Here is a 27691-nt window from a genome sequence, read left to right on the forward strand (position 1 = left end):
AAGGAAACGAGGGTTTGCAGAGATTGGTGGTGGTGGCTGAGTAGGGCAGTCTGGTGAGGAATTGACAATAAATAACTCCTTTAAATAACTTCAGCTAAAGTAAAATATATAGTTATACCTACAGAAATTTCTAAAGCAGAAATTATATGGTCTTCCTACCTGTTCAGTATACAATTATTTATTTTTACCTTTAGTATCACTGTGGGGCTGGTTAATTAGAACCCATAGGAAATTAATTGCGGGCGGCGCCTGTGGCTCAGTGAGCAGGGCGCCGGCCCCATATACCGAGGGTGGCGGGTTCAAACCCAGCCCCGGCCAAACTGCAACAAAAAAATAGCCGGGCGTTGTGGCGGGTGCCTGTAGTCCCAGCTACTAGGGAGGCTGAGGCAGGAGAATCGCCAAAGCCCAGGAGTTGGAGGTTGCTGTGAGCTGTGTGACGCCACGGCACTCTACTGAGGGCAATAAAGTGAAACTCTGTCTCTACAAAAAAAAAAAAAAAAGGAAATTAATTGCAAGAAAGCATATTGGAGATTTGTGCCAATACTGTCTTTTCTTTAAGATGCATAATATATAAAGGAATTAATGAAACAGAAATCAAAAATGATCTAGCTAAAGGAAGCCTCAATGTCACATTTTTAGTAAACTGTTTCTCTTCCTTCAGCTTAGTACATTAGGAATAAAACTACAGTCATTTGAATATTTTTTTTTCCTTTTTCATTTCCATATGTGTCTGTGATCATCTAAACTTTGGAATTTAAAACAATAAAAGACTATTCTGGATAACAAAAGTGAGACTTGGAATAGAAAAGACATTAAGGCTTAGTGTTGTATTTACACGTGTTAAGTACAAAGAACAGATTCTGCCTGGGCATGGTGGCTCACACCTGTAATCTCAGCACTTTGGGAGGCCAAGATAGGAGATTGCTTGAGGCTAAGAAAAAGTTTGAGACTAGCCTGGACAGCAGAGCAAGACCCTGTCTCTAAAACAAATGAGCCTGGCATGGTGGTACACTCTTAGTCTTATTTACTTGAGAAGCTGAGGCAGGAGGATTTCTTGAGGTCAGGAATTCGAGGCTTCAGTGAGCTATGATTGCACCATTGCACTCAGCCTGCGTCATAGAATGAGACCCTGTCTATAGATAGATAGATAGATGGATAGTTTTAATCCTATCTCAGACACTGTTTTTTGTTTTTTGAGTCTTCCTCTGTTACCCAGGCTAGATTGCAGCAGTGTCATCATAGCTCACTGCAACCTCAAACTCCTGGGCTCAAGCAATCCTCTTGCCTTAGCATTCTGAATATCTGGGACTACAGGCACCCACCACCACACCCAGCTAGTTTTTCTGTTTTTAGTAAAGACAGTGTCTCACTCTTGCTCAGGCTAGTCTGAAACTCCTGAGCTTCTGATCCTCCCACTGTGGCCTCCCAGAGTGCCAGGATTACAGGCATGAGCCACCGCACCCGGCCTCAACCACTCTTTTACATCCTTATATCAGCATTATAACACAGAGTTCCCATAATGTCATAAATATCCCATTCTGAGATACAAAGGAAAAGAAAAACTGATCTGGAATCAAAAGATATTTAAGACAGCACCTGTGGCTCAGTGAGTAGGGCACTGGCCCCATATACCAAGGGTGGTGAGTTTGAACCCGGGCCCCAGCCAAACTGCAACAAAAAAAATAGCCAGGCATTGTGGCGGGCACCTGAGGCAGGAGAATCTCCTAAGCCCAGGAACTGGAGGTTGCTGTGAGGTGTGACGCCATAGCACTCTACAGAGGGCAACAAAGTGAGACTCGGTCTCTAAAAAAAAAAAAAAAAATTTAAATTTTCATTTACACTAGCCTCCACATAAGCATACTCTTTGTGGCCAGAAGCACAGATCCATTATATAAATATGTGTTATAAGAATCAGCACATACTTACAGGGGTGCAGAGTACTTAAGTCTCTACTCACAGTCTACGTATAGCTCTTCGCACAGGATAGGCATATGTGGAAGGGCAGGTGCAAATTGGGCCAGATAGGATCTAAGCCTCCATATTTTCTGTGATTCCTCTATCTAGGACCTCTTGGGAGCTTTCCTTGAGTAAAAACAAAAAAAAAGTTGAAATTTAAGAAAGGAGAAAACAACCTTTATTTGATTTGCTACTTTTTGGCTGCTGAGAGTGAAGTTTGAAGGGAAGGGAGGCCTAAGCAATCTGAAACGTACCAATAGGGATGATGTATTTAAGAGAGGTGGGCCCTATCGCTTCTCGGCCTTTTGGCTAAGATCAAGTGTGGAGAGAGGTGGGCCCAGTGACACCTCCCACTGTAGTTCCTAGGGCAGCTAGTCCATTTGATCGCCAGATAAGTTTTCTCTGCACTGACAGCATAAATAATGCTACAGGTTTTTGTTTTTTTTTTTAAGAAAAAGAATGTTTTTTAAGGGAAAAAATTCCATTGTTTAAAACTGTTGTAACTCTTCTAGCTACATTTTAAAACTATCTAGATATGGCTATGGAAACAAATCTTAAGTGGTTTAAAAATCCCTATATAATTTTCTTTTTGTAAATGCAGCCTTGCTAGTTGAATCTTCTAGCAAGTTGCTAGTAGAAAGGAACAATATATCTGCAGCGCCCATAGCTCAGTGGGTGGGGCGTTGGCCACGTACACTGAAGCTGACGGGTTCGAACCCAGCCCGGGCCAGCTAAAATCAACAATGACAACTGCAACCAAAAATAGCCAGGCGTTGTGGTGGGCACCTGTAGTCCCAGCTACTTGGGAGGCTGAGGCAAGAGAATCACTTAAGCCCAAGAGTTTGAGGTTGCTGTGAGCTGTGACAGCACAGCACTCTACCAAGGGCAACATAATGAGACTCTGTCTCAAAAAAGAAAAAAAAAAAAGAAAGAAAGGAACAATTTTTTTTTTTTTTTTTTTTTTAGAGACAGTGTCTCATTTTATCACCCTGGGTAGAGTGCTGTGGCATCACAGCTCACAGCAACCTCCAACTCCTGGGCTTAAGCGATTCTCTTGCCTCACTCAGCCTCCCGAGGAGCTAGGACTACAGACACCCACCAGAACACCCAGCTTTTTTTTTTTTTTTTTTAGAAAGGAACAATTTTTTATGTGTTTGTTGGAAAAAATATGTAAAGTATGCTGGTAATTAAAGCTAAAGCTATTATGCTAGTATTTTTAAATTCCCTATTTCCCCTTCTCTTTGTAGGCAGTGGTTGATGCTTACAAAATAATGGGAAAAAAGGAATTTTGTCATCAAGTTATAGAAGATGAATGTATTTTCCAGAAATTTGGAGTAACTGAAGAAATAGATATTGTCACCATGCAAGATTTTATGCAAGTAAGGAATTTAGATTTAGATGATGAAAAACAAACAAACCAAGCCTTCTGGCCCTATCCTTCAAGAAGAAAGAGAGTCATACATTTTTTTAATTGTGGTAAAATACACACTACATAAAATTTACCATTTTAACCCTTTTAAAGTACACAATCCAGTGTCATTGAGTACATTCATAGTATTGTGCAACCATCATCACCATCTAGTTCCAGAAGTTTTTTGTTACCCTAGAAGGAAATACTGCATCCAGTAAGCAATCAGTCCTGATTCCTCCATCCACCCATGCTCTGTGAACCACAAGTCTGCTTTTTGTCTCTGTGGATTTGTCTGATCTAGATATTTCATATAAATGAAATGATGTAATATGCGGCTTTTTGTGTTTGGAGGATGAAAGCTAAGGAATATGGTGTTTCTTTTTTGGGTGATAGAAATGTTCTGAAATAATGATGGGTAATAGTAATGGTTACATAACATTGTAAATATATTTAAAACCACTGAATTGTACACTTTAAAATGGCTAAAATGGTAAATTTTATATTATGTTAATTTTATTTTAATAAAATAAAACAAAATAAAATTACAGTGGTGCAAGGTGGGGAATTGACCTAGTAGGGAAGGGTTCTCTTATTTTTTGGGTGCTCTCTGCTATAAGTAACAGAATACTCCCAACCACAATAGGTTTAAACAATAAAGGCCATTTATTATTCTTTCTTATGAAAAAAGTTCCGGCATACGTGGTTCCTGGGCTAACTAACTAATTCAGCACCTCAGGGACATCAGGGTCTTGATCAGCTTCTTTTCAGTCCTCTTGGCTTACTTCACATAGTAAAAAAGATGATTATCACATCCTCAGCTATGTGCAAAGGTAGGAAGAAATGGACTCCTTGCATCTTCCTCTCTTTATCGCAAGAAGGAAAATCTTCCCCAGAAGCCCCCAGCAGACTTCCTCTCAGGTGCCACTGGTCAGAACTGGATCACGTGCTCCCCCAAGCCAATCACTGATAGAGGGAAGTGGGATTTTTTCCTACAGTCAACTTAGAACAATCATGCTTCATGTGCTGGGGCTCCTTCCCTGATCATATTGCTGTTCCATAACTGAAAAAAAAAATCAGGGCCCTGTGAGCAAGGGAGAAGTGGGAAATGGACAGACAATCCTGATGGGGTGGGCAGTCAGTCAATAGTGTGAGTCACAGCCTCCCAGAGGCAGTGCAGATTGAGCTCAGTCTGGGGATGAACAAATGACACAACCCAGGCAAAGGCTGGAGGAGCTAGGGCCTGAAAGGTTTGTAGAGCTAGAGAAGTGAAAACATGAAGGGTGTGGTCTGCTGTCAGGCTGAAGGGTGACAAGAGAACATTATGCAGGGTTTAATACCATAATAAGGTCTTTATTTTTTCCTTTATTCTATGTGCAACAAGAAGCTGCTGTGGTGTTTTTTTTTTTATTGTTGGGGATTCATTGAGGGTACAATAAGCCAGGTTACACTGATTGCAATTCTTAGGTAAAGTCCCTCTTGCAATCATGTCTTGCCCCATGAAGTGTGACACACACCAAGGCCCCACCCCCTCCCTCCGCTGCTGTGGTGTTTTAAGAAGTGAGGTAGGGCTGGTCACGGTGGCTCACACCTGTAATCAGCACTTTGGGAGACGGAGGTGGGAGGATTACTTGAGGCCAGAAGTTTGAGGCCAACCTGGTCAATATAGTAAGGCCCCATCTCTAAAAAAAAAAAAAAAAAAAATTATCCAGGCATGGGGTTACGTGCTTCTTTTCCTAGCTACTAGGGAGGCTGAAGCAGGAGGGTCACTTGAGACACAGGAGTTTGATGTTACAGTGAGTTATGATAATGCCACTGTACTCCAGCTTGGGTGACAGAGTGACACCTTGTCTCTATTTTTAGTTTAGTTTTTTTTTTTTTGAGACAAGTCTCAAGCTGTCACCCTGGGTAGAGTGCCATGGTGTCACAGCTCACAGCAACCTCCAACTCCTGGGCTCAAGCAATTCTCCTGCCTCAGCCTCCCAAGTAGCTGGGACTACAGATGCCCGCCACAACGCCCGGCTGTTTTTTGGTTGCAGCTGTCATTGTTGTTTGGCGGGCCCGGGCTGGATTCGAACCTGCCAACTCAGGTGTATGTGGCTGGTGCCTTAGTCCCTTGAGCCACAGGCGCCGAGGCTCTATTTTAAAAAAAAAAAGAAGAAATGAGGCCGGGCATGGTGGCTCACAACTATAATCCTAGCATTCTGGAAGGCTGAGGCTGGTGGATTGCCCTGAGCTCAGAGGTTCAAGACCAGCCTGAGCCAGAGTGAGACCCCGTCTCTCTAAAAAAAAAAAAAAAAAAAAGCCAGATGTTGGCTGGGTGCCTGTAGTCCCAGCTACTTGAGAGGCTGAGACAAGAGAATCACTTTAGCCCAAGAGTTGGGGGTTGCTGTGAGCTATGATGCTACAGCACTCTACTGAGGGCCACAAAGTGAGACTCTGTCTCAATAAAAAAATAAAAAAATTTAAAAAAGAAGAATCGAGGTAATTTAACTTAATGCGTGAAGAGGTCCCCCCTGGGTGCAGTATAGAGATTAGATTAGAGGGCAGCAAGAGCCCTCTACTAGTTTGGCGGCTTCTGCAGTATTCCAGGAGAAATGGTGGTAGCTTGATTAAGGACTGTGATTCTGTAGATGCAAGAGATAATTAGAGAATAAAAGCAGTGGGCCTTGGTGACAGAGGGAAGGAAAATAAAGGAAAGTGTGCAGCATGGCTCTTAGGTTTCTGGTTAATATAATTAGATGGATAGTAGTGCTAAGTCAGGGAACTTAAACTAGATATCTGAAAAATAATAATAGCAAATGTTTCTTTAACACTAACTCCTTTTATTCTCATAACAACACAGGCAGGTAGTATTATTACCCCCAATTTACATGTTTTAAAGAAACAAGGGATCCCAAAATTCTAGCTCATAATAATAATAATATACAGGCATACCTGGTTTGACTGTGCTTCACTTTATTGCACTTTGCAGATAATACATTCTTAGGAATTGAAGGCTGTTGGCAACCCTGCATCAAGCAACTCTCAGTGACATTTTTCCCATAGCACATGCCCACTTTGTGTCTCTGTGTCAAATTACTACTATTTTTTTTTTTTAAACAGAGACTCACTCTGTTGCCCTGGGTAGAGTGCCGGGGCATCATAGCTCACAGCAACCTCAAACTCTTGGGCTCAAATGATCCTCTTGACTCAGCCCCCTGAGTAGCTGGAACTACAGGTGTCCACCACAACGCCCGGCTAGTTATTCTATTTTTAGTAGAGATGGGGTCTCACTCTTGTTCAGGCTGGGCTATTGTAATTATTTTGGAGCATCATGGACTGTACCCAAATAACATGGCAAACTTAACTGATAAACATTTTGTATGTTCTGACTGTCCCACTGATCAGCCATTCCCCATCTCTCTTTCTCCCCACTGGCCTCCCTACTCTCTGAGACACAAAAATATTGAAATTAGGCCTAGTAGTAACCCTACAGTGACCTCTAAGTGTTGTTCAAGTGAAGGAAGAGTCACAGGTCTCTCCTTTTAAATCAAAAGCTAGAAATAATTAAGCTTAGAGAGGAAAGCATGTTGAAAGCTGAGATAGGGCAAAATCTAGCTTTCTTGTACCAAATGGTTAACCATGTTGTAAATGCAAAGGATAAGTTCATGAAGGAAATTAAAAGTGCTACTTCAGTGAACACACAAATGATAAAAAAAGCAAAACCACCTTATCACTGATATGGAAATAGTTTAGTGGGCTGGATAGAAGATCAGAACAGCCACAACATTTCCCTTTGCCAAAGCCTAATCCAGAACAAGGCCCTAACTCTCTTAAATTCTGTGAAGGCTTGAGAGAGGGAGGAAACTGAAAAAATATTGGACACTAGCAGAGGACGGTTCATGAGGTTTATGGAAAGAAGCCATCTCCATAACATGAAAGTGCAAGGGGAAGCAGCAAGCGCTGATGTAAAAGCTGCAGCAAAATCTAATCTATCCAGACTATCTAATCTCAGATCATTGATGAAGTTGGCTACACTAAACAACAGATTCTCAATGTGCATAAAACAGCTTTCTATCCGAAGAAGATGCTACCTACGACTTTCATAATTAGAGAGGAGGGGTCAATACCAGGCTTCAAAGGACAAGCTGACTCTCTTGTTAGAGACTAATGCAACTGGTGACTTTAATATTAAGCCATTTAAGTCATTTAACATTCTGAAAATCCTACGGCCCTTAAGAATTACGTTAAATCTACGCTGCCTTTCCTCTGTAAGTGGAACAACAAAGCCTGGATGACAGTACATCTGTACATAGCATGGTTTACTAAATATTTTAAGCCCACAAAAAAAAATTCCTTTCAAAATATTATTGCTCTTTGACAGTGCATCTGATCACCCAAAAGCTCTGATGGAGAGGTATAGGAGATTAATATTGTTTTCATGCCTGCTAACTTCTTTTCTGCAGTCCATGGATTGAGGAGTAAATTTAACTTTCAAGTCTTATTATTTAAGAAACACATTTCATAAGGCTATAGCTGCCATAGAGACAGTGATTCTCTGATGGATCTGGGCAAAGTAAATTGAAAACTTTCTGGAAAGGATTCATCATTATAGATGCCATCAAGAATATTTATGATTCATGAGAGGAGGTAAAAATATCAACACTGAAAGGAGTTTGGAAGAAGTTGATTCCAGCCCTCATGGATGGCTTTGAAGAATTCAAGACTTTAGTGGAGGAAGTCATTGCAATTGTGGTAGAATAGCAAGAGAACTAGATTTAGAAGTGGAGCCTGAAGATGTGACTGAATCGCTATAATCTCATGATAAAACTTAAATGGATAAGGAGTTGTTTCTTATAGATGAGCAAAGAAAGTGCTTTCTTGAGATCGAACCTATTTCTGGTGAAGATACTGTGAACATTGTTGAAATGACAACAAAGGATTTAGACTAGCACATAAGCTGGAGAGGGTAGAATGGGGGGAGAGTGTTGGATGAAAAGTACTTCTTGGGTACAGTGTGTACTACTTAGGTAATGGGCACACTAAAATCCTACACTTCACTATACAATTCATCTACGTAACAAAAACCATTTGAACCCCCAAATCTATTAAAATTAAAAATGTTGAAAATAGAATAGTAAATAAATTTAGTTGATAAAGCTGTGGCAGGGTTGGAGAGATTTAATACGATATTGAAAGAAGTTCTGTGAGTAAAACGCTACCAAATTTTGCATACTATAGCAAAATTTTTCATGAAAAGCAGTGTCAATTCAGTAAGCTTTTCTTTTTATTACATCATAACTGTGACATTAATGCATTCATGGGGTGCAATGTCCTGATTTTATATACAATTTGGAATGCTTACATCAAACTGGTTAATAACTTTATTGTCATCTCACTTTAAAAATTGCTGGCCAGGCTGATTTCCCTCTTGGTCAGGTGGTTTGATGAACTTCAGAAAATAAAATGTCAGTATTGAAAAAAAAAAAAAAACATAGCTAGCCAGGTGTGGTGGCTCACACCTGTAATCCTAGCACTCTGGGAGGCCAAGGTGGATGGATTGCCTGAACTCATGGGTTTGAGACCAGCCTGAGCCAGAGCCAGAGTGAAACCTCGTTTGGAAAAATAGCCAGGCATTGTGGTGGGCACCTATAATCCCAGCTACTTGGGAGGCTGAGGCAAAGAGAAGCCTAAGAGTTTGAGGTTGCTGTGAGCTGTGATGCCACAGCATTCTACCCAGAGCAACAGAGTAAGACTCTGTCTCAAAAAAAAAGAAAAAAGAAAGAAAGAAAAAAAAAGAAAAAGAAATTACTACAGCCACCCCAACCTTCAGCAGTCATCATCCTGATCAGTCAGCAGTCGTCAACATGGAAGCAAGGTCCTCCACCAGCAAAAAAGATTAAGACTTGCAGAAGGCTCAGATGATTGTTAGCATTTTTTAGCAATAAAATATGTTTAATTAAGGTATGTATTTTTTAGACATAATGCCATTGCACACTTAACAAACTACAGTATAATGTAAATATAACTTTTGTTTATTTATTTTTATTTCAGGTTAATTAGAGGGTACAAAGAAATAGGTTTCAATGTTTGTATTTGTTAGATATAGTCCCTCTTATAATTGTGTCCTGCCCCCAAGAGGTGTGCCATATGCTCTAACATGGTGTGCAGTAAGTGGGAGAACACCTGTCCCCCTCCCTCCTTTCCCTTTCCCCCTCCCTGAGTCGCCCTCCCCCACCTTGAATTGATTTGAGTTTTTCTATTAAGTGGGTGTGTATTAGATCATCTACTGGCTGCATAGTATTGAATACATTGGATTCTTGCTTCTCCATTCTTGTGATACTTTACTTAGAAGAATGTGTTTCAACTCTTTACAAAAGATGTAAAGACTCCATTTTTTTAATGGCTGAATAGTATTCCATGGTATACATATACCACAGCTTGTTAATCCATCCCTGGGTTGGTGGGCATTTAGGTTGTTTCCACATTTTGGCAATTGTAAATTGAGCTGCGATAAACAATCTAGTGCAAATGTCCTTATGACAAAATGATTTTTTTCTTCTGGGTAGATGCCTAGTAATAGGATTGCAGGATCAAATGGGAAGTCTAATTTGACTTCTTTGAGGACTCCCCATACTTCTTTCCAAAGAGGCTGTATTAGTTTACAGTCCCACCAACAGTATAAAAGTGTTCCCTTCTCTCCATATCCACTCCAGCATTTGCAACTTTGTGATATCTCAGGGTGGTTTTGATTTGCATTGCTCTGATGATTAGGGATGAAGAACATTTTTTCAAACATTTGTTAGCCATTTGTCTTCCTCAGAGAAGGTTCAGTTCATATCTCTTGCCCAGTGGTTGATGGGTAACCACTACTTTTATTGATTAATTTGAGTTCTCTGTAGATTCTAGCTATCAACCCTTTGTCAGATTCATACCATACAAATACCTTTTCCTATTCTGAAGGTTGTCTTTTTGCTTTAATAGTTGTGTCCTTAGCTGTGCAGAAGCTTTTCAGTTTAATTAAGTCCCATTTATTTTTGTCGTTGTTGCCATTGCTGCTGAAGTCTTCTTCATAAAATCTTTTCCCAGGCCAATATCTTCAAAGGTTTTTCCCATACTTTCTTCTAAGATTTTTATCATTTAGCGTCTTAGATTTAAATCTTTTATCCATCTTGAGTCAATTTTTGTAAGTGGTGAAAGGTGCGGGTCCAATTTCAGTCAAAATTATCCAGTTCTCCCAGAACCATTTGTTGAATAGGGATTATTTTCCCCATGTATGCTTTTCTTTGGTTTCTCAAAGATCAGATGGCAAGTAGAGACTAGTTTCTTTTTTTTTTTTTTTGAGACAGAGTCTCATTATGTCACCCTCGGGTAGAGTGCCATGGCGTCACAGCTCACAGCAACCTCAAGCTCTTGGGCTTAAGTGATTCTCTGCCTCAGCCTCCCCAGTAGCTGGGACTACAGGTGCCTGCCATAATGCCTGTCTATTTTTTTTGTTGTAGTTGTCATTGTTGTTTAGCAGGCCTGGGCCGGGTTCAATCCCTCCAGCCCCAGTGTATGTGGCTGGTGCCCTAACCACAGAGCTACGGGCACCAAGCCTAGACACTAGGTTCATCTCTTGGTTCTCTTTTCTGTTCCATGTGTCTATATCTCTATTTTTGTGCCAATACCATGCTGTTTTGATCACTGTGGACTTGTACTATAACCTGAAGTCTTGTAGAGTGATGCTTTGGCCTTTGTTTTCATTCCTAAGAATTGCCATGGCTGGCTTGGCGCCCGTAGCTCAGTGAATAGAGCGCTAGCCATATCCACCGAAGCTGGCAGGTTTGAGCCTGGCCTGGGCCGCTAAACAACAATAACAACTTCAACCAAAACAATACCCAGGTGTTGTGGCGGGCGCCTGTAGTCCCAGCTGCTTGGGAGACTGAGGCAAGAGAATCGCTTAAGCCCAGGAGTTGGAGGTTGTTTTGAGCTGTGATGCCACGGCATTCTACCCAGGGAGACATAGTGAGACTCTGTCTCAAAAAAAAAAAAAAAAAGAATTGCCTTAGCTATACAGGTTTTTTTCTGGTTCCATACAAAACAAAGTACTATTTTTTCCAGTTCTTCAAAGTATGATGTTTGTATTTTAATGGGGATTGCATTGAATCTATAGATTGCTTTGGGTAGAATAGACATTTTAACACTGTTGAATGTTGATTCTTCCCAGCCAAGAGCATGGTTAAATATAACTTTTATATGCACTAGGAAACCAAAAAATTAGCGTGACTAGCTTTATATTCAACATTCACTTTATTGTGGTCATCTGGAACGGAACCTGCAGTCTCTCTAAGGTATGACTGTATGTGGCCTTAACTATTCACTGAGTTGCTTCAATGTGAAACATAAAATTAATGCAGTGCCTTAGAGACTCCCAATTGTGTTTACTTCTGTTTGGAGCCTTAATCTATGAATTTAGGGAATTTAACCAGGAATTAAGTAGAGCCTGGCATGCCAACTATCTTTGCTAAGGACATGGAACACAGACTTGCAGATTGTGAACATGTCAAGGATTAATATCAGAGAGTAGAGTCCCCAGATATACATACTGGAAGAGAGAGATAAGATGATTGCTGACGTTTATCGAGTCCTTATATGGGCATGTTTTTAGCTCTTTACCTACGTATTATCTCCTTTAATCTTCAAGTTTGTATATTATGTGACCTTTATGCAGGGGAGAAAAATGATGTTTTACAAGGCTCAAAAAATTTTGCCCAAGGTCACACAGCTAATATGTGGTAGATCTGAGATGTTTACCCATTTTACTACTCCACTCGTGGGAAATAAAAGATAAAGGCTGTCTTACTTAGCGTAGTAGTGCAAGACCATAAAAATGACCATGCAAACTGAAACTATGCAAAGCAAACTTAAGAATCGATGGGGAAACGTATGATTGTCCCACGACTTTAAAAAATTTCTGTCCGTTGTCCAAGCTACTTGGGAGGCTAAGAGAGAAAGATTGCTTAAGCCCAGGAGCTTGAGACCAGCCTAGACAACATAGGGAGACCCTGTGTCTTAAAAAAATATATATGTTTTTTAATCAAAACATTAAAAACTGTCTTGCTGTCTGTTATAAATACATACAAAAATGAAAGGAAAAAATATTTAGTACACCATAATTTAAAACGCTGGAAACATTTAGAATTAAAGTTTTTTGTTTCTTTGTTTAAAAAGTGTATCAACTGGGAATGTATTGAAAACCATTGAATTGTATGCTTTAAATGGGTGAATTGTATGGTACATGAACCTCAATAAAGCTGTGAAAAAAATGAACCTATCAAAAGTAATTTGAACAATGCTACAGCGCTTGCCTTCTTGTTCTTCTTGTATAATTTAAAATATGGAGTAAGCATCTTTTCTATGTCTTGGTGAATTGTCATATTTCTTTTTAAGTTTGGATCAACTGCCAACATTTTATTCTTTGCACTTTGAACGTTGTGAAATATCTCAGAGTTCCTTCAATGTGAAATTTTTTTTGGCCAGCATCACTTCCTCTGGGAAAGCTTCATCCCTTCATCCTTTTCATCATAGCCTCTTTCCTCATTTATGTTGATAAGTTCACCCTCACCAAGTTCCTCTAGCTACATATCTGCAGTGTCTTGAATGATGGCAGTGTCAGCGTTCCCACAGTTACCTATTTCTTCTAGAACTCCATTTATGCTGGATCCCAATTTCACTTCCAGTGTTACCACTTTTTGTTTCTTTGCTACTCAATTCCCTCTTTCAAGTTTCCATTTTTATAGAATGATACATGGGCTTACCACTGGGAAACAAAGAGGCAACACAATTACATACTTTGCTGTCTGTGTGTGAATTGAATAACAGATTCACAGTGACCAGTCACTGACAGGCTTTGGAAGAAATGTCATGCTTTGTCACTAATCATGATGCCCATCTGTCATTTATGCAGTGATCTATGGACTGAAGAGCTAGCAGCAGAGTTTTTACTTTATGTAATTGCTCAGAATTATGCCATAGCAACTGAAATTGGAGCTGTTTTGTTGGGGGACTGGTACGATTATTCAATTTAATAGTGTTGATCGAAATTCATGCATGCTAAAATGGTACAAAAGGAGGACTGCCTCTGTGTATATATGAGTGTGTGTTTACATGGGAGTGTGAGTATGTAATGTATTCTAAAGGCCTTGTTGTTCTTCTTTTTCCTAGCATTGTAGTTCTCCTCCCATATTTCTAGCTCTTAAACACACATTTATAATGTTAATTTGATTATATATACCGTATTTGTGTTTTTGTATTCCTAATTTGATATTTTAAACTTGAAAAAAGAAAATTAGAATTTCTACAACTATTCCAAATGAAAATAGTGAAATTCTCCATTTAGCACCTGAGATGAACTCATTATTTCTAAAAGGATTTGCACAAATGTCCTCTCAACTCAAGCATCTCATGAACAAGCACTAACAGGTATGCAGAATACCTGGCTATTATCATTAATTTTTAGATCCATCTGAGTTTAATATATCTGAGTTATATTTATATTTGCTATGAAATGATTATGCATTGCGTAAATATTTAGTGAATGTGATACTGTGTGCATTACACTGTGTGACATGGATCCTGCCTTCCAGTAAGAAAGCTAAGACGTACATAGATAATGAAAACATTGAGTAGTTAGTAATAAGAGTCAGAGAAGAGAGATGCTGATAAAATTCAGAGATGAGATCACAGAATGCCTTTTGGATAAGTGACATTTGAGTGGAGCCTTCAGAAGTATGTCTAAAAACATTTTAAAGTACCCACAACCAATCATTTATTTTTTTTAAAGATAGTGTCTCACATGGTTGCCCAGGCTGGAGTGTAGTGATGTTATCATAGCCCACTGTAACTTTGAACTCCTAGGCTCAAGTGATCCTCCTGCCTTAGCCTCTCAAGTAGCTGGGACTACAGGGACATGCCACCACACCCAGCTAATGTATTTATTTATTTGTAGAGATTATGTTTCCCAGGCTGCTTTCAAATTCCTGGATTCCTCAAGCAATCCTCCTACCTCAACCTCCTAAAGTGCTGAGATTATAAGCATGAGTCACCACACCCAGCCCCACAACCAATCATTCTTAATTGTTTATTCCATATAGTATTCCAGTCTTCTGGATGAGACTCCTGCATCTTCGGGTGGCAGAAATAACTACTGGCGAAAATTAAACCTAGAAGACATTCCTAGGACAATGATAATGTATGACATAATTGATTATGCAGAGTCTAGAGTAGTATCAAACCGTCTACGAAAAGAAATGAAGTATCTGTTACAGCGACCAGGAACAGAAGAGATGCGTCAGCGTCAACTGCAAATCGTTTCTGAAATTAGGTAAGAGATCTTTCATTGAGGTTACAATACTAGGTACATACCTGAAAGTGTTCACATTCTGTCGGATAGCTCACTAAAGATAATAATAAAGCATATGGGAAAAAGAGAATTGGGGCAGATTGCTCAAAACTTATGCAACTTTGTAAACAGAGCACTAACAAAAAGGACAATTGGTGCTTGGGGAGATAACTTGTACCACCAGGCAGGCAATTCAGTGTAGCTGGAGGCTACCACGTGAAATATAAAAATGACATTTTTATATTGTACAATGACAGAGCGGAAATGTTGGCAACTCTTTAATTAGAGCAGGTAGTGGGCAGAGACAGTGCAGATGGAAGTGGAGCCCTGGGCCAGCATGGTTGCCTTTTAAGCAGATGTGAGAGGCAGTACAACCTGCCAAAGCCCAAGAGACATCCAAGGTGGTGGGGTGGGCAGTGGGGGAACAGAGTGGAGGGCGGTAAGAGTAGGCTAAGGCAGGGTGTGCCTTTCTGAGGAGAGAGTCCTTAATGCAGGTGCTAATTTTTATTTTCATAAATATAGCCAAAAGGGCTCTCATTGCCCATGCTGCACAGATTTTAGGGCTTTTTCCTTTTCTGCTGAAGGTTATAATTCTATTTTTGCTATTCTAGCTTCCCTTGCCTAGAATAAATTGCATATAAATTAGAGTGACATTATTCCCTTCTTTACCAATAGCAGTGAGCCAGTTCACATTATAGAAATGCATGTTGTAACAAAGTAGATGCATTATGATCTGAAACAACATGGACAGAATATGAGTGTTCCAATTATATTCCTTTTTTCTTTCCATTATTAAGTCTCACCTAGCCTATCTTATTTACACATTCAGCTGGCTTTCTTAAGAAAAAGAAAGACATAATAAGACTGATAAAGACCTCTTGGTAATCTGTTTTCACACACTCATATTTGAAATGAAAAATACTCCTTTAGTACATGAAGAAGACACTCATGACCCACTGTCAAGCAAACATGCTGGATTTCTTTCAGGAGTAGAGATGAGTAATGCTGACCCAATAACATAATATAACCCATTTATTTTATGATCAGGGCTATACATTTGCCAGACAGATGGCCTGGTTTAGGGCACAGTCTGTCATCATGAAATAGATTTTCTCTAACTCATCCATATGAGCACTGAATATAGAAAGAACTTAACCCTATTACTTCCAAGGTCAAATAAATGATGTAATTTTCTCTGCCACCATATATAATCCTGGGTTCCCTGCTATTTGGATTTATGCTACTGATTATCCAAGAATAAGTCACTTAAAAGTCAAATAAGTAGCCAAATTCTAAATCAATTGAAGAGGAAAAATACTTTCACAAAGGCATTTTTGAATGCAGTCTTAGTTTGGGAGCTTCTAGAGCAGCGGTTCTCAATCTGTGGGTCGTGACCCACAGGAACTGTATTAAAGGGTCACGGCATTAGGAAGGTTGAGAACCACTGCTCTAGGGGCAAACCCAGAGACAAAAATTTGAGTATAAAGTAGTTTATCTGGGAGGTAATCTCTGGAACCATTGAAAGGAGGGGGTTGAGAGGTGAAACAGAGAAGGGAAGGCAGCCAAAGCAGTATGTGTTAGCAAGCATGTAACCACTATGGGTAACTAGAGCTTAATCCCTCCTGGGAATGTCAGAGCTAATGTACAACATGCAACTCAGAGTTATCCCACAGGGGCAACGGAGTTGGGGTACTGGTACATCAACGCCCATTGGTCATTGATTAAGGTTTGCTTAGGAGGAAAGGTATTAATTCTCCGGTACTTTTGGCCTCCCCTACATATAGATGGGCTCTTGTTTTCAAAGAAAGCTTTTAGGCTGAGTGATGGAGATTCTGGCAGTTGAAAGTTGGGCCTATATGCCCTGCAGTGGTAATGCCAGTGGGATTGTGTGCATAGCACCAACTGTATCTGATCCCAATACTGATAAAAACAGCTTGTTTTTTCAACCACTAAGAAATGTAAACTCTTTTGTATTATGATGTATGTATGTATGTATGTCTTTTGTATGTATGATGTAAAAAAATCTAGATTCAGATGGCTACTACACAGTATTTGCTAGGAAAGCTAATTTTAAATTTATATCAACTTTTATAATTTTCATTATCATTGTTGTCAACATCATCACTAATTTACCTTTATAAGTGTCAGATAAAGAACTATGCTATGTAAACTCAAGCAGAAATGATGACTTTGACCTAAAAGTATACACACAGTGTTACTGGGATCTATGATTTATTTGCTAAAGAAGGCTTTAATAATATTTGGAACTTGCTTTACATTTAAATTTTATTTTGTATGATTTTTCTGTCTATAATGTAAATATTTTCTAGGTATCCACCTTTCTCAACTACCCAAACTTTATATCGGCCCTCACGACAGCAAAGTCAAATTAAACATCTAGGTCGTCGATCCAAGAAAGCTCAAATGAAGGTTGAAAAAATGAAAAAAGCTTATTTGGCTAAAGGAAAAAATGCTTCTATGATGACCGTAAGTTTAACTTGTACTAAATTCATTGTTTTAGACAATCTTCCAATTGCCTATAAGTAATTCTACTTGCAAAAGTGAAATTTTCCTAACCTACATGAGTTCAAGGCTAAAACACCTTTGGCATATTATACTTTGGATAAAGCTAATTTCATCTTAGTAACACGTATTTTTAAAATTCTTAAACAATATTGGTAACAATTCTGATAAACACCAGCTGTTTTGGCTCCACATTAGTGTGAGTTGGCAACAAAACTACTGTCTCTCGGTGTTGACACTTTTGATTCAGCACATCTCTCTCTGATGGTGCTCTTCTCAAAATGGAAGTCATTTCTGGCCAGGCTCAGTGGCTCACACCTGTAATCCTAGCACTCTGGGAGGCCAAGGCAGGTGGATTGCTTGAGCTCAGGAGTTCGAGACCAGCCAGGCCTAAGCAAGAGTGAGATCACATCTCTGAAAAATTAGCCAAGCATTGTGGCAGGCGCCTACAGTCCCAGCTACTTGGCAGGCTAAGGCAAGAGGATCACTTGAGGCCAAGCATTTGAGGTTGCAGTGAACTATGATGCCAAGGCACTCTACCAAGGGCGACAAAGTGAGACTGTCTCAAAAAAAAAAAAAAGAAGTCATTTCTGTCTAATCTTATTAAAAGCTACACTATGCAGGGGTCCTAAAACTTTTTAAACAAGGGGCCAGTTCACTGTCCCTCAGACCGTTGGAGGGCTGGACTATAGTTTAAAAAAAAAACAAACTATGAACAAATTCCTATACACATTGCACATATCTTATTTTGAAGTAAAAAAACTAAACGGGAACAAATACAATCACACCGCCTCATGTGGCCTGTGGGCCGGAGTTTGAGGACCCCTGAATTGTAAAGTCTGCCTCAGTAGACTTTTACATTGTAGGAATATTTACAGGAGACATGTATTCATGTATTACTTTGTAATTTTAAAAAATACATAGTAAATTTGGGGGGGATAAGGCTAAATATAAAGAGTCAAATATAAAAGTAAGAAGTAGTAAAAAACAAATATAAAAACGCTTCTCACTTTTATTTATAATTCTGCTTAGGAACGGAAAATGGACACAGCAGATGCAAAGCAACAACGGATGGTAATCTTTTCCACTCCATCTTTTGACATTGTGAAAATTGATGAGCCCGCGTCTGACAGTGAATTAGAAAAAGAAAAGAAAGAAAAGAAAGACTTATTTACCTGGTCCCAAGACATATGTATTGGTACTTCTCTGCCATATTAATGCACGGCTAATTGACAGAAAACCAAAATTGTTTAACAACCTGCTTGTCTGTTTATAAATGATAAGTATGAGCAATAAAGGAAGATAAAACAAAAGCAAGTGTTCTGTATGCTTTCTTAACTAAATGTGTGACATATTTTTAGGCCTTTTTATATTACCACAGGTGCAAATATTTTTTTACTGACAGAATTTTTTTTTTTTTTTACTGACAGAATTTTTTTTTTTTTTTTTACTGACAGAATTTTAATCTGAACACATTATTTCTACTAGGTGCCTTCAAATTGGCAGTATACAGTTTTGTTCGAGAAATGATGAATAAATTAGTCCCTGGGACTTTTATTTGATTTTGATCTTCCTTCATTTTAAAAAAATCTGAACAGGCCCTGCTTAGCATAAATATTAGAATTCACAGAATAAAAGGCTGCTCGAGTCAGCTTCCAGTGTCTTTTTTTTTTTTAGTTGAATGTTGTTTTTACAGAACAGCCTGTGAATGACCTATTCTGAATGATAATAAAAATAATAATGGATTTGTTGCTACAGTAGGCGTGACATAGCATAGCTAATCATTATTGAGCATTGTAAGCACCTGGAGCAGAATGTTGCATCTGCTTTATTGTTGTATTTTGGGTATTTTTCAAGTACAAAGACAGTTTTGAGCAATATTTATCAATTTCATTTTGAATTGATGAATTCTCATTCCTGGTATAGTACAAATTATTGATTTCTTTTTTGATCCAGATAATAGGATTATATCAAACCCTAGCAGAGGGTGTGATAATTAAACAAAGTACAATTATTTATCAAACTTTAAAAATACAATTTTTGATTTTGCTTAAAATGCACAGGTTGATTGCTGATCTAACTCAGGAATGGCAGCCTATAAAAGGGTCTCATTCTCTGCTAAAATATTCTCAAATGTTAAAGAATATTGGAGTAAAAGTATGTATTCTCACTAGGATATATTTAACAGAAACGCACACTTTAATATTAATACATGGTCATACAATGTCCATAAAGGGAGGCATAATCCCCTTGTTTCCAGAGCTCATACTGGACACTGGTTGAATAGAAAAAAACCTATTTGTCCTCATAAGTCATACATATTCTCATTCATTTATTTGGGAAGCAGTCTCTCATCGGATCAAATGCATATCAGATTCTGCCTACCTATGATAATAATGAAGCTAAGGGAAGATTTCAGGTAGCAAGATGAAAGAAAAGGACAGAGGAAGGACATATTCTTTATATTTCAGGGTTTCGACTTCTCATATTTCATTAGCTGTAACGACTTGTCATCATAACACCTAGTAACAAAGGAGGCTAAGAAAACGTGCCTTTGTTCTGGGCAGTTATGTACCAAACTAAAATTCTGTTGTTATAAAAGAAAGGGGTAATGGATATTAAGGCACAGCTAGGATCTGCTGCCAGACAGAGATCATGTCTTCTATTGATTCTTTTAAGTCACATTAAACAATGTAACTAAATCACAAAAAATTGTTTCAAAAGTAGAAGTACATATAATCTCAACACCATAACATAACTGTTTTCATTTGCTTATACCTCTTTTTTAAATAGTTTTATCAATTTTTTTAATTTTTAAAGTATGTATGTATTTATTTATTTATTGAGACAGAGTCTCACTCTGTCGCCCTTGGTAGAGTTCTCTGACGTCACAGCTCACAGCAACCTCCAACTCTTGGGCTTAAGCGATTCTCTTGCCTCAGCCTCCCAAGTAGCTGGGACTACAGGTGCCCATCACAACGACCGGCTATTTTTTGTTGCAGTTGCCACTACTGTTTTAGCTGGCCGGGGTCAGGTTCGAACTCACCACCCTCGGTATATGGAGCAGGCGCCTTACCCACTGAGCCACAGGCGCCACCCTGCTTATACCTTTCTAATCTGTCTAAATACACATATATTTTTCACATGGTGGTAATCGTAGGTAACATATAGACTTAAACCTTTCACTTAATCCTATGTCTTAAACATTGTCCATTTAAAAAAATAGCCCATTAGGTTGATAAAGCATAATTTACCTAGCCATACCCATATCATTGGATATTTCAGTTTTTAATTTTCTAATTTTTCACTACTATAGATAATTAATATTACAATGAATGTCTTCATACATAGTAGTCTTTATTTTGGTTATCTTTCTGTTATTTATTTTTAACCTAATAGCACTGTAATCAAGAGAACATGATTTATATGATACTGATTCTGGGGAACTTGCTGGGACTTGTTTTATAGCCAAGTACATGGTCAGTTTCCAAAAATGGTTCTTGTACTCTTAAGAAAAATGTGCATTCTCTATAGCTGGATACAAAGTTCTACAGACACGTATCCTTTAGATCAAGCTTGTTAATCATATTATGTTTTCCATATGCCAATTTTTGATCTGTGTGACATCAATTATTGAGGAAAGGGTATGTTATGCATGTCTCTACTATGGTGGTGGACTTGTCAGTTTCTCATCATACTTCTTTCCATTTTTGCTTTATGTTATTTGAAGATATCATTAGGTACCTATGTAATTTTAGAATTAGCATCTCTTCCTGGTGAATAAAATCTGTTGTCATTATGTAGTTACTAATTTTGCCTTGAAGACTATTTAGTCCAATATGAGCAGAGCTACTCTACAGTTTTCTTCTGCTTAATGCCTGCCTGGCATATCCCCTTCCATCTTTTTTTTTTTTAATTTTTCAACCTTTTCATGTGTCAGAAACTGGCTAGATGCTCACTAATGCCATTTTCCTGGGAACACATGACAGCATTTCTCAGCTTTTTTTGCAGTTTATGTTGGGACCACATGAGCTGACTTCTGGCCATTTTAGCCCCTAAAATGTTATACATGATCTTTTGTTTTCCCTATCTCATTCTCCCTCCCCCTTCCCTCTACCCTGTTCATATGGCTCAAGGCAAAGAACTCTAACGTGGAGGAAGCAGGACTGAAGGATCCCAGATTCCTGTCACTGAAGGAGAGACAGCCAGAGCTGCAGCATGATTTGACCAACTGTGATGTGAGCAAGAAATAAGCTTTGTTGTCTTAAGCCCCATGCATTTGTAAGAGTCATTTACAACAACAGCTAACATTAGTTACTCTGATATAATGTTTGTTTCTTTTGAGACAGAGTCTCACTATGTCACCCTTGGTAGAGTGCCATGGCGTCACAGCTCACAGCAATCTCAAACTCTTGAGCTTAAGCTATTCTCTTGCTTCGGCCTCCCAAGTAGCTGGGACTACAGGTGCCCATCACAACACCCAGCTATTTTTTGGTTGTAGTTGTCATTGTTGTTTAGCAGGCCCAACCTGGGCTTGAACCTCCCACCTTCGGTGTATGTGGCTACAGGCGCCGAGCCACTCAGATATGTTAAACACTGTCTTTGTGGTTTTAGGTTTTCTGTAGGATATTGCAGATGTCTAGATTGTTTTGTTTTGATCCAATTTGAGGATATATTTCAACTGGTGAGTTTAGTCCATTTATACTTTATTGCAATCTTGTTTTTTCTTAAAAAAAATTCTGGATTGCAGTACATTGAGCTCCATAGAGATAGCGCCAGGGCAAGTGAGGGCCGGACAGGCACTGGGCAACTCTGTGCCTCGCTGAGGAAAAATAACTAAACATGGGCAAAGGAGATCCTAAGAAGCCGAGAGGCAAAATGTCATCCTATGCATTCTTTGTGCAAACTTGTCAGGAGGAGCACAAGAAGAAGCACCCAGATGCTTCAGTCAACTTCTCAGAGTTTTCTAAGAAGTGCTCAGAGAGGTGGAAGACCATGTCTGCTAAAGAGAAAGGAAAATTTAGAGTTATGGCAAAGGCAGACAAGGCCTGTTATGAAAGAGAAATGAAAACCTATATCCCTCCTAAAGGGGAAACAAAAAGAAGTTCAAGGATCCCAGTGCACCCAAGAGGCCTCCTTCGGCCTTTTTCTTGTTCTGTTCTGAGTATCGCCCCAAATCAAAGGAGAACATCCCGGCCTATCCATTGGTGATGTTGCAAAGAAGCTGGGGGAGACGTGGAATAACACTGCTGCGGAGGACAAGCAGCCTGATGAAAAGAAGGCTGCAAAGCTGAAGGAAAAATATGAAAAGGATACTGCTGCAGACCGAGCTAAAGGAAAGCCTGATGCAGCGAAAAGGGGAATCGTCAAGGCTGAAAAAAGCAAGAAAAAGAAGGAAGAGGAGGAAGATGAAGAGGATGAAGAGGAGGAAGATGAAGAAGATGATGATGAATAAGTTGGTTCTAGCGCAGTTTTTTTTCTTGTCTATAAAGCATTTAACCCCGCTGTACACAACTCACTCCCTTTAAAGAAAAAAATTGAAACGTAAGGCTGTGTAAGATTTGTTTTTAAACTGTACAGTGTCTTTTTTTGTACAGTTAACACACTACTGAATGTGTCTTTAGATAGTCCTGTCCTGGTGGTATTTTCAATAGCCACTAACCTTGCCTGGTAGGTACAGTATGGGGGTCGTAAATTGGCATGGAAATTTAAAGCAGGTGCACAGCACAAATTAGTTATACATGGGGATGGTAGTTTTTTCTTCAGTTGTCTCTGATGCAGCTTATACGAAATAATTGTTCTGTTAACTGAATACCACTCTGTAATTGCAAAAAAAAAAAAAGTTGCAGCTGTTTTGTTGACATTCTGAATGCTTCTAAGTAATACAATTTTTTTTTTATTAGCTCTGTTGTCTTTTTCATAGGTCTGAAATTTTTCTTCTTGAGGGGGAAGCTAGTCTTTTGTTTTTTACCCACTATGGATTACATGAATTATTACATTGTTTATCTTTTCATATAATTAGCTGATAAAAAGCTTTTTGTCTACACCAAAAAAATTAAAAAAATAAAATGTCTGTAGATCTTCTCTGTGGTCATACTGTAATTTTAATTACTGATTGATATCTTCGGAATTCTTTTTACCATTTCATTTTGTGCCATGTGTCCTGTATTTTCTGTGTCTTCCCTTCCCCTTCCCTGTTTTCTTTCAGAATTTTTCTTTTAATTCCACTTTTCTCCCTCTACCATTTTGGAAGTTATACACTATTTTTATTCTTAGTGGTTACTCTTCAATTTTAGCATGTGTACTTAAAGTCTAAAGTAAATCAATAGCTCCACTCTCCTCCTGAATTAAAGATGCTAATCACCATCCTTTTGTCTTATAAGTTATTGTTATATCAGATATTTTAGCACTATCTTCTTTTTAAACTCCAAATTAGACATTATTATTGTTCTATAAATCTCAGACTTTCCCTCTGGGATCATTTTTTCTTTATCCCCATGTGTACTCTTTATGAAATATTTTTGAGACAGAATCTTGTCCTGTCCCCCAGGCAAGAGTACAATGGCATCATAGCTCATTATAACCTCAAACTCCTGGGCTCAAGTCAGCTGGGACTATAGGAAGGTGTCACTGCCCCCAGCTAATTTTTTCTGTTTTTTGTAAAGACAGTGTCTGGGGTCTCATTCTTGCTCAGGTTGGTCTCAAACTCCTGGCCAAGTGATCTTCCTGCCTCACACTCCCAGAATGCTAGGATTAAGGAGTGAGCCATCATGCCTGGCCCGGATGTGTACTCTTAAAAGCTCCCATAATGAGCACCTGTTAGTGATAACTCTTTCAATTTTTTTTTAATCTTTATTTATTTTTTTGAGACAGAGTCTCACTATGTCACCCTTGGTACAGTGCTGTGGCATCACAGCTCACACCAACCTCAAACTCCTGGGCTTAAGCGATTCTCTTGCCTCAGCCTCCCAAGTAGTTGGGGCTACAGGCGCCTGCCACAATGCCCGACTATTTTTTGTTGTAGCTGTCATTGTTGTTTAGCTGGCCCAGGCCAGGTTCGAACCTGCCACCCTGATGCAGTAACCACTGTACTACAGGCACCGAGCCCTCTTTCAATTTTTGGTTTTTTAGAAAGTTCTCATTTTGCCCTTGGTCTTTCTTTGTTGTGTTGAGTTTTAGCTTCAAATATATTTCCATTAAAAATCATATTTATGTTTTCCAAAATTAAAAAATATTTCTAGATTTCAACTGGAAGAAACTCAAGTACAACTTGAGACACTTAGATAATAATATAAAGAGAAATAGATATTATAGATAGAAATAATGATTTTATAACTGTAGCATTGTTTTAAAATGGTACAAAAATTAATATCATGTGATACTGTGATAAGAATATGTTCTCTTGAATATTCCTAATTTAAATTGGAATACATTTTCTTGTTAAAATTATCAACTCAGACTTTACCTTACAAATGCAAACAATGTAACCTAATTGTATGTGTACCCTCATGTTAATCTGAAATTTTAAAAAAATCAATGTAAATTACCCTCAATTCTAACATGATTTTTCTACTCCCTAATGTTTCATTAAAAAATCCTGAGATAAACACAACAGAGGTTAGAATAGTTTGCTATTGTATTTTATGCAACTTTTTCATAAATTGTATTATTTTTTAATTACATTTGATGTATTTGAAAAATATTTTTAGTTACCTGAATTGCTTTTGTAATGCTTGAGTCAGGGCTGTAAGTGTGCCCATCACTCAGACAGTGTTCATTGTACCCATTAGGCAGGTTTGCAACCATCCCCTTCTCCCCCTTTCCCCTTGCTTGATTTGCACTGAGTTTTACTTCCCTCTGTGCACGCGTGTGCTCATTGGTTAGTTCCAATTTAATAGTGAGAACATGAGGTATTTGTTTTTCCATTCTCCTGATACTTCACTTAGGATAATGGTCTCCAGTTTATAAAAATTATTGCAAAAGGCATTCCTCCTTTTATGGCTGAGTAGTATTCCATGGTATACACATACAACATTTTATTAATCCTTTCATGAATTGATGGGCACTTGGGTTGATTCCACATCTTGGCAAATGTGAATTGTGCTGCAGTAAACATTCAAGTGCAAGTGTATTTTTGGTAAAATGATTTCTTTTCCTTCAGGTAAATACCCAGTAGTGGGATTGCTGGATCAAATGGTAGATCTACTTTCACTTCTTTGTGGAATCTCCATTCTATTTTCCAGAGAGGTTGCATTAATTTGCAGTCCTACCAACAGGACTTATCTCTCTGCATCCATGTACCCTTATTCCTGAATACATAATTTAGGTAAGTATGAAAGTCTATGTTAACAACAGTGTTTTCTTCTTTTTCTTTTAGCCACTATCAAAGGAAGATTTCTTCCATAATTTAGGTAAGTATGAAAGTCTATGTTAACAACAGTGTTTTCTTCTTTTTCTTTTAGCCACTATCAAAGGAAGATTTCTTTTTTTTAGAATAGTGGTTTTTCTATATTTTTCTTTTTTATTTTCGAAAGCTTACAGCACCAAGTATTATCAAGCAGTCGCCCATCCAGGTACTAACCAGGCCCAACCCTCCTTACCGTCTAAGAACAGACTAGACTGGGAGTGTTCAGGGTGGTATGGCCAGAGACATCAGTGGTTTTCTTTTCGCAATCGAAAGTTTTTGTTCCATTGTCTTCTGTCTGCTATTTCCTGTCTAGTTGTTATTCCTTCTAGATCTCCTCTTTCTCTGACAACTTTTAAGATTTGCTCTTTGGGGCAGTGCCTGTGGCTCAGTGGGCATGGCGCTGGCCCCATATACCAGGGGTGGCAGGTTCAAACCCAGCCCCAGCCAAACTGCAACAAAAAAATAGCCAGGTGTTGTGGCAGACGCCTATAGTCCCAGCTACTCGGCGAGGCTGAGGCAAGAGAATCGCCTAAGCACAGGAGTTGGAGGTTGCTGTGAGCTGTGACGCCACAGCACTCTACCAAGGGCGACGAAGTGAGACACTGTCTCTAAAAAAATAAAAGAAGATTTGCTCTTTGTATTTTGTCTTCTTTATCTATACTGAAGAAGATTGACTCTCTCACATTTTATTTTCACTTCTTTTGACCTTACTGTCCTCTGAGAGTCTGAATTTATGCAGAGCTCTCAATTTCAACCCCCTACCTTCCCTAAGCCCAAGATCTTATCTCCCACACATGAGATCATTAAAACCTGAAACATTAGGTTCCTGGTATTAACATTTACCATGCTAGTTTGTAGCTCACTCTTTATTTTTCACTCCTGAAGATTTTCCTTCTTACAAGCTCAACTGCCTTTTCAAAAATGATTTGGTAGTTAGGTCCAGTGGCTCACACCTGTAATCTCAGCTACTCAGGAAGCTAAGGTGGGAGAATCACTTCAACACAGGAGTTTAAGGCTGCAGTGGGTAATGATCGCACCACTGCACTCCAGCCTGGGAAACAGAGTGAGACTTCGTCACTTAAAAAAAAAAAAAAAAAGATGTTTGTATATTTTATCTAGAATTTCTGTGGCTTTTACAGTGGGTCACTTTTTAAAGAATGTTCAGTTTGCTTTTTTTCTCATTAGCCCAAAGTTCACATTGTCAATTTTGTTGGAAGTATAAAATCTTGAGAGTGGTACTACTTACAGCAGAGATTTTAAACGTTTTTATAGCTGTTTATATGCATTGTCATACTGCTTTCCAGCTGTTCTTTCCTTGAGTGGTGAGTTTCTGTCTGCTTCATGGAAGCAGAATGCTGTAATAGTGTGGGCTTTGAATCAGCCAAATCTAGTTCTTTCTCTTCCTATCCCCATCCCTCCCTTGATCTCTTCATTATTCACATATATAGAGATTAAAGAAATTCGTTTCATTAAGAGTTTTGTTGTGGTTTAAAACGCAAGAGTTAAGAAATAGGTGCCAAAGGCAGCATCTGTAGCTCAGTGGGTAGGGCTCCGGTCATATACACTGAGGCTGGTGGCTTCGAACCCAGCCCGGGCCAGCTAAAGCAACAATGGCAACTGCAACAACAACAACAAAAAATAGCCGGGCGTTGTGGCGGGCGCCTGTAGTCCCAGCTGCTCGGGAGGCTGAGGCAAGAGAATCGCGTAAGCCCAAGAATTTGAGGTTGCTGTGAGCTGTTATACTACAGCACTCTACCAAGGGCAACGTAGTGAGACTCTTGTCTCAAGAAAAAAAGAAAGATGGGCAGGGCCTGTGGCTCAAGGAGTAGGCCAAAGAAAAAATAGGTGCCATTTGAGAGGGAGAGAATGAAGGTACATATAGGAGAACTTCTGACTAAATGCTGGCTTGAACATCTAAATCTCTGTCCCCCCTTCAAGCCTCACTAAAATAACAATCATTTTTTTAGGCATAAACCTTCAACGATAAAGAGAAAACACCAGCAGAATTTTGTTCGTTGGAATGCTTGTGAAT

The 27691-nt window shown here is 38.9% G+C and overlaps 1 protein-coding gene and 1 pseudogene across 1 annotated transcript in view; both read left to right on the top strand.

Annotated features, from left to right (window-relative positions):
• CXHXorf58 (chromosome X CXorf58 homolog) overlaps positions 1-18541 on the top strand; it is a 35508-nt gene extending 16967 nt beyond the window's left edge. The window contains exons 7-10 of the mRNA XM_053578967.1: positions 3204-3335; positions 14482-14711; positions 17060-17216; positions 18285-18541. Of these exons, the coding sequence (XP_053434942.1) occupies positions 3204-3335; positions 14482-14711; positions 17060-17216; positions 18285-18470 (705 nt within the window). The 3' untranslated portion in view covers positions 18471-18541. The remainder of the gene's footprint in view (positions 1-3203; positions 3336-14481; positions 14712-17059; positions 17217-18284) is intronic.
• Positions 18542-22068: 3527 nt separating this feature from the next.
• LOC128578436 (high mobility group protein B1-like) lies at positions 22069-22707 on the top strand (annotated as a pseudogene).
• Positions 22708-27691: the final 4984 nt, after the last annotated feature.

Source organism: Nycticebus coucang, chromosome X, assembly GCF_027406575.1.
Source record: "Nycticebus coucang isolate mNycCou1 chromosome X, mNycCou1.pri, whole genome shotgun sequence".
NCBI lineage: Eukaryota > Metazoa > Chordata > Mammalia > Primates > Lorisidae > Nycticebus > Nycticebus coucang.